The 7,500-nt window shown below is 38.4% G+C and overlaps 1 protein-coding gene across 1 annotated transcript in view; it reads left to right on the forward strand.

Annotated features, from left to right (window-relative positions):
• Nucleotides 1-7,500, forward strand: part of LOC125043911 (ribosome production factor 1-like) — a 14,187-nt gene that overhangs the window by 6,470 nt on the left and 217 nt on the right. The window contains exons 3-7 of the mRNA XM_047640289.1: nt 4,180-4,455; nt 4,675-4,828; nt 6,552-6,666; nt 6,806-6,958; nt 7,265-7,500. The exon at nt 7,265-7,500 is cut by the window's right edge and continues 217 nt beyond it. Of these exons, the coding sequence (XP_047496245.1) occupies nt 4,180-4,455; nt 4,675-4,828; nt 6,552-6,666; nt 6,806-6,958; nt 7,265-7,424 (858 nt within the window). The 3' untranslated portion in view covers nt 7,425-7,500. The remainder of the gene's footprint in view (nt 1-4,179; nt 4,456-4,674; nt 4,829-6,551; nt 6,667-6,805; nt 6,959-7,264) is intronic.

Below are 7,500 nucleotides of genomic sequence, written 5' to 3' on the forward strand. Positions count from 1 at the left end.
CTCTTCTCTTCTCTTCTCTTCTATTCTTTTCTCTTCTTTTCTCTTCTCTTCTTTTCTCTTCTCTTCTTTTCTCTTCTTTTCTCTTCTCTTCTTTTCTCTTCTCTTCTTTTCTCTTCTCTTCTTTTCTCTTCTTTTCTCTTCTCTTCTCTTCTCTTCTTTTCTCTTCTCTTCTCTTCTCTTCTCTTCTCTTCTTTTCTCTTCTCTTCTTTTCTCTTCTCTTCTTTTCTCTTCTTTTCTCTTCTCTTCTTTTCTCTTCTCTTCTCTTCTTTTCTCTTCTATTCTCTTCTTTTCTCTTCTCTTCTCTTCTCTTCTCTTCTCTTCTCTTCTCTTCTTTTCTCTTCTCTTCTCTTCTCTTCTCTTCTCTTCTCTTCTTTTCTCTTCTTTTCTCTTCTCTTCTCTTCTCTTCTCTTCTCTTCTCTTCTTTTCTCTTCTCTTCTTTTCTCTTCTCTTCTTTTCTCTTCTTTTCTCTTCTATTCTTTTCTCTTCTATTCTTTTCTCTTCTCTTCTATTCTTTTCTCTTCTATTCTTTTCTCTTCTCTTCTATTCTTTTCTCTTCTCTTCTTTTCTCTTCTCTTCTTTTCTCTTCTTTTCTCTTCTCTTCTTTTCTCTTCTCTTCTTTTCTCTTCTATTCTCTTCTTTTCTTTTCTCTTCTCTTCTCTTCTCTTCTCTTCTCTTCTCTTCTTTTCTCTTCTCTTCTTTTCTCTTCTTTTCTCTTCTCTTCTCTTCTCTTCTTTTCTCTTCTCTTCTCTTCTTTTCTCTTCTCTTCTTTTCTCTTCTCTTCTCTTCTCTTCTCTTCTTTTCTCTTCTCTTCTATTCTTTTCTCTTCTATTCTTTTCTCTTCTCTTCTTTTCTCTTCTCTTCTTTTCTCTTCTTTTCTCTTCTCTTCTTTTCTCTTCTCTTCTTTTCTCTTCTCTTCTTTTCTCTTCTCTTCTCTTCTTTTCTCTTCTTTTCTTTTCTCTTCTTTTCTCTTCTCTTCTTTTCTCTTCTCTTCTTTTCTCTTCTCTTCTATTCTTTTCTCTTCTCTTCTTTTCTCTTCTCTTCTATTCTTTTCTCTTCTCTTCTTTTCTCTTCTCTTCTTTTCTCTTCTCTTCTTTTCTCTTCTATTCTTTTCTCTTCTATTCTTTTCTCTTCTCTTCTCTTCTCTTCTCTTCTCTTCTCTTCTATTCTTTTCTCTTCTTTTCTTTTCTCTTCTTTTCTCTTCTCTTCTTTTCTCTTCTCTTCTTTTCTCTTCTCTTCTCTTCTTTTCTCTTCTTTTCTCTTCTCTTCTATTCTTTTCTCTTCTATTCTTTTCTCTTCTCTTCTCTTCTCTTCTATTCTTTTCTCTTCTTTTCTCTTCTCTTCTTTTCTCTTCTCTTCTTTTCTCTTCTTTTCTCTTCTCTTCTTTTCTCTTCTCTTCTTTTCTCTTCTCTTCTTTTCTCTTCTTTTCTCTTCTCTTCTCTTCTCTTCTTTCTTCTCTTCTCTTCTCTTCTCTTCTCTTCTCTTCTTTTCTCTTCTCTTCTTTTCTCTTCTCTTCTTTTCTCTTCTTTTCTCTTCTCTTCTTTTCTCTTCTCTTCTCTTCTTTTCTCTTCTATTCTCTTCTTTTCTCTTCTCTTCTCTTCTCTTCTCTTCTCTTCTCTTCTCTTCTTTTCTCTTCTCTTCTCTTCTCTTCTCTTCTCTTCTCTTCTCTTCTTTTCTCTTCTTTTCTCTTCTCTTCTCTTCTCTTCTTTTCTCTTCTCTTCTCTTCTCTTCTCTTCTTTTCTCTTCTCTTCTCTTCTCTTCTTTTCTCTTCTCTTCTCTTCTCTTCTTTTCTCTTCTATTCTTTTCTCTTCTTTTCTCTTCTTTTCTCTTCTCTTCTCTTCTCTTCTTTTCTCTTCTTTTCTCTTCTCTTCTCTTCTCTTCTCTTCTCTTCTCTTCTCTTCTATTCTTTTCTCTTCTATTCTTTTCTCTTCTCTTCTTTTCTCTTCTCTTCTTTTCTCTTCTCTTCTTTTCTCTTCTATTCTTTTCTCTTCTCTTCTTTTCTCTTCTCTTCTTTTCTCTTCTTTTCTCTTCTCTTCTTTTCTCTTCTCTTCTTTTCTCTTCTCTTCTTTTCTCTTCTCTTCTTTTCTCTTCTTTTCTCTTCTTTTCTCTTCTCTTCTTTTCTCTTCTCTTCTTTTCTCTTCTCTTCTTTTCTCTTCTCTTCTCTTCTTTTCTCTTCTCTTCTCTTCTTTTCTCTTCTCTTCTTTTCTCTTCTCTTCTTTTCTCTTCTCTTCTCTTCTTTTCTCTTCTCTTCTTTTCTCTTCTCTTCTCTTCTCTTCTATTCTTTTCTCTTCTTTTCTCTTCTCTTCTTTTCTCTTCTCTTCTTTTCTCTTCTCTTCTTTTCTCTTCTCTTCTCTTCTTTTCTCTTCTTTTCTCTTCTCTTCTCTTCTTTTCTCTTCTATTCTTTTCTCTTCTCTTCTCTTCTCTTCTATTCTTTTCTCTTCTTTTCTCTTCTCTTCTTTTCTCTTCTCTTCTTTTCTCTTCTTTTCTCTTCTCTTCTTTTCTCTTCTTTTCTCTTCTCTTCTCTTCTTTTCTCTTCTCTTCTTTTCTCTTCTCTTCTCTTCTTTTCTCTTCTTTTCTCTTCTCTTCTCTTCTCTTCTCTTCTCTTCTCTTCTTTTCTCTTCTCTTCTTTTCTCTTCTCTTCTTTTCTCTTCTTTTCTCTTCTTTTCTCTTCTTTTCTCTTCTCTTCTCTTCTCTTCTTTTCTCTTCTTTTCTCTTCTTTTCTCTTTTCTCTTCTCTTCTTTTCTCTTCTTTTCTCTTTTCTCTTCTCTTCTTTTCTTTTCTCTTCTATTCTTTTCTCTTCTATTCTTTTCTCTTCTTTTCTCTTCTCTTCTTTTCTCTTCTCTTCTTTTCTCTTCTCTTCTTTTCTTTTCTTTTCTCTTCTTTTCTCTTCTCTTCTCTTCTCTTCTCTTCTCTTCTCTTCTCTTCTTTTCTCTTCTATTCTCTTCTTTTCTTTTCTTTTCTTTTCTTTTCTTTTCTTTTCTTTTCTTTTCTCTTCTCTTCTCTTCTCTTCTCTTCTCTTCTCTTCTCTTCTCTTCTCTTCTCTTCTCTTCTCTTCTCTTCTCTTCTCTTCTCTTCTCTTCTCTTCTCTTCTCTTCTCTTCTCTTCTCTTCTCTTCTCTTCTCTTCCTTTACCATGAAGCTTTCTACACTTGTACGTAGACATTTTTGCAGTCTACCTTTTAAGGTAGACTGCAAAAATGTTTAAATTGTTACATTATTTTTTAAAAAGCTGCCAAGAAAGCGTTAAAGGTCCCTTAAAATAAAGCTGCACTTTCTAAAGAGATATCCTAAGTATTTGCCATTGTCGTTGGGAAGCAGGGAGTTAAACCTCAGGTGACCTTCACCTACCTTTTGAATTAGTACATTCTTCTGTTGGCAGTGCTTTTCAATTTCAAGTGCTGTGTCAATAATTGGGAATGGCAAGAGTCATTTTAAAGATATTGCTTTATTAAATATTTGTTGCAAAAGAACTGCACCAACTTAGAAAAAATTGTGTTCCAGCTGTAGAATTTCATCAGTGGTTCATCATTTTCCAGCCACAGTCACATCAACTATAAGATAAATCCAACTTGTATCTTTTAAATGCACAGTTGGTGGCGATCAGGAAGGGTCCAGGAGGGGGTCAAGGGGCAAGAGAGTCTGATAGGGAAAGATGGAAATCAGGATAGGGTTCGCTAAGGTTTCTGGTAGATCCAGCATGGCATTACAAAAACAAACAAGCAAAAAAATAAAAATAAAGAATAAAAAACGCACAAACTAACAAAAAGACCGCCACATCAAGCAAAAGCCTTCCTAAAAAGTGATTTTTTTTTGGGTAGTTTGTCCCCTTATGAGGTGGTTCCTTCCCCAAACCCCCACCCCCATTTCCCAGTGGTATCAGTAGTATTTTTTAGCTGAATTATGGATTTGGAGTGAAAGTAGTTTGCACACAAACTTGGATAATAGTAATAAATAAATAAATAAAATAAAATAATTCTTTGTGTCTGGGTATTTTACATTGGCTAGTGGGAGGACAGTCAAGCTGAAATCATGAGTATTAACAACAATCTGTTTCATCATCTTTATTTTCGTAGTTTTATATAAAAAAAAAAAAAGGTATGCACATTTCCAGGAGTTATTCATAGTTTGGAGAAAAAGAAATGAGGTGCCTAAATGAACTAGTTCATCTAACGTTTTATTTTAGGCCAAGCGACTTCTGATAGGTCAGATTCGTCGGCTGAGGAAAAGACTAAAAAGAAAGGGCAGACTTGATGAAATGAGGGAAATTATGGAGGAGGAGAAGAGACTCACGAAGCTGGAGCCACGAACCCTTGAATCGACCAGGGAGGCCGACGAGACCACTGTGCAGGAGAATGACGAGGAAATAGAGCAAGAGGAAGCCTTGGATGCCTTTGCCGACTTTTATAACAAGACGTATGAGCCTCGGATTTTGGTCACGTCCAGCGATAATCCACATAAGGTAAGTTTAGTCTTCTTGTTCTTTTTCTTCTTTTTTTTATGCAGTTTGGGATGTAATGCATAGCCCTTAAATATAATCAATTTGACTCGTTTGGATTAGCATTCAGTTTTGTGTTGATGCAAGTTGGTTGTTATTTGTTTTGTCTTGTAGAGTATCTTCCTTTTTGATGCAATTTAAGTTGTTACATATTCTTATAAAATTACTCTTATTTCTTTACAGGCAACTGTTTCTTTTATTCGTGACTTATGCCGCGTAATACCCAACGCTGAACCCAAGTGGCGCAATAGAGCAAGTATTAAAAAGACAGTAAAAAATGCGAAGGCGAATGGCTTCACAGATCTTATTTTTGTTAACGAAGATAAGAGAATGCCAAGTAAGTATTCAAGATGAAAGTAAGAAATTTTAAGAATATAGCTCCTAAAGATTTATCAGAATGACAGTTCTTTTCTTCTTCATTCTTCTCCCTCCTGCTGCCAGTTGATGAAAAGCACTTTTGGATAGTTGTAGGGTAGAAGCTTACATGTGAACTTTTTTTCTACTTCCTCTTCACCCCCTCCTTCATCTCTCTCCTCCTTCCTCCCTCCTCTTTTCCCCCACATTCTTCCTCTTTCCTGTTCTCCTCCTTCCTCCCTCCTCTTTTCCCCCACATTCTTCCTCTTTCCTGTTCTCCTCCTTCCTCCCTCCTCTTTTCCCCCACATTCTTCCTCTTTCCTGTTCTCCTCCTTCCTCCCTCCTCTTTTCCCCCACATTCTTCCTCTTTCCTGTTCTCCTCCTTCCTCCCTCCTCTTTTCCCCCACATTCTTCCTCTTTCCTGTTCTCCTCCTTCCTCCCTCCTCTTTTCCCCCACATTCTTCCTCTTTCCTCTTCTCCTCCCCCTCTTCCTCTCCTTCCTCCTAATCCTCTTTCCTCTTTCCTTCCCTTCCTCTCTCCTCCTCTTCCTCTCTCCTCCTCTTCCTCCTCCTCCTTCCTCTCTCTTCCTCCACCTCCTCCTCCTCCCTCTCTCTTCCTCCTCCTCCTCCTCCTCCTCCTCCTCCTCCTCCTCCTCCTCCTCCTCCTCCACCACCTCTCTTCCTCCTCCTCCTCCTCCTCCACCTCTCTTCCTCCTCCTCCTCCTTCTCTCCTCTCTTCCTCCTCTCTCTCCTTCTTCTCCCCTCTTCTTCCTCCTCTTCTTCCCCTCTCTTTCCTCTCTCCTCTTCTCTCCTTCTTCCTCTCTCTTCTTCCTCCTCTTCTTTCCTCTCTCTTCTTCCTCCTCTTCTTTCCTCTCTCTTCTTTCCTCTCTCTTCTTCCTCCTCTTCTTTCCTCTCTCTTCTTCCTCCTCTTCTTTCCTCTCTCTTCTTCCTCCTCTTCTTTCCTCTCTCTTCTTCCTCCTCTTCTTTCCTCTCTCTTCTTCTCCTCTCTTTCCTCTCTCTTCTTCTCCTCCTTCCTCTCTCTCTCCTCCTCCTTCCTCTCTTCTTCTCCTCTCTTTCCTCTCTCTTCTTCTTCCTCTTCTTTCCTCTCTCTTCTTCCTCCTCCTTTCCTCCTCCTCCTCCTCCTCCTCCTCTTCTTCTTCTTTCTCTTGCTCCTCCTCTTCCTCCCTCCTCCCTCTTTTCTTCTTTTTTTCTTCTCTCCCTCCTTATCATCCTCCTCCTTCCTTTTTCATCCCTCTCCTCCCTCTCCTCTTCCTTTTTTCTCTCCTACTTCTCTCCTCCCCTCCTCTTGTTTTCTTCTCCTCTTTCTCTCCTCCCCTCCTCTTCCCTTTTTTTTCTCCTAATTCTCCACTCCCCCTCTACTTCCTTTTACTTCTCTTCCCATTCTTCTTCCTTTTTCCTCTTGCCTCCTCTTCTTTCTTTTTCCCTTCTACTCCCTTTCCTCTTCCTTTTCCTCTCATCCCCTTCCACTGCTTTCCTCCTCCTCCTCCTCCTCCTTCTCTTCCTCCTTTTCTTCCTCTTCCTCCTCCTCCTTCCTTCCTTCCTTCCCCTCCTTCCTTCCATCCTTCCCTTTTCCCTCTCCTCCTTTTTCTTCTCATTGTCTCCCCCTTCCTCTCTCTCCTCTATTCCTCCTCCTGCTCACCATCTTAATTTAGGAAAGAATTTTCATGATGGTCCTCTTTTTCCTAGATGGTCTGCTCCTGATTCACTTGCCGGAAGGACCAACAGCACTCTTCAGGGTCAGCAATACTCGCGTTGGTAAATCTGTGGGAAAGAAGCATTACATAGGAGATACTGATCATAGGTATACTTTCTGCAAAGGGAACTAGTTTTAAGATTGTACATGAAAACAAATATTTGTGTGGTATTTTTGAGTGTGGAAGGGAATGTAATTTTGTGTGGTATTATTAGGAGACTTGTCCTGATTGTCTTTTTCTCTGCAGACCTGAGGTGATATTAAACAACTTCACAACCCGGCTTGGAAGAGTTGTTGGACGTATGCTCGGAGCGATATTCCATTACGAACCCGAGTTTAAGGGCCGGAGAGTGTGCACCTTCCACAACCAGAGAGATTACATATTTTTTAGACATCACAGGTAAGGCTGTTGTCATTTGTTAGTGGATTGCTCGAGAGAGTAGTTTATATTGCATATGGTAGTAATTATGGTAGACATATGGGCATCTATATTGAACAGACAATTTGACTTACTGCTGTTTACTGTCAATCTGTTTCTTTGTTTTTTCAGCCTAGTAGAGTTCTTCTCATCTAAGAACAGAGTTCACTCTTCATTATATATGATTTTTTTATTTTAGAATGCTTCTTCACAAACTGTAAGGAAAGGAAAAGCTATTAGATTTTTTCCCCTTTTTTGTCAGTTTAGTTATAACTCTCTCTATTTCAGATATGAATTTAGGAACCAACAGAAGGTAAGCTTGAAGGAAATGGGACCAAGGTTTACGCTGCGACTCCAGTGGCTACAGCAGGGGGCCTTCGAAGGGGACTTCGAATGGAACCTCAAGAGACACGACATGGAGACCTCCAGAAGAAGATTCTTCCTTTAGTTAGAATTAAAAATATAAATAAATACATTGTTATTGCCATTAAAGTGGGATTGTAATTTAATGTAAGACCATTTAT

Source organism: Penaeus chinensis, chromosome 34 (genome assembly GCF_019202785.1).
Source record: "Penaeus chinensis breed Huanghai No. 1 chromosome 34, ASM1920278v2, whole genome shotgun sequence".
NCBI lineage: Eukaryota > Metazoa > Arthropoda > Malacostraca > Decapoda > Penaeidae > Penaeus > Penaeus chinensis.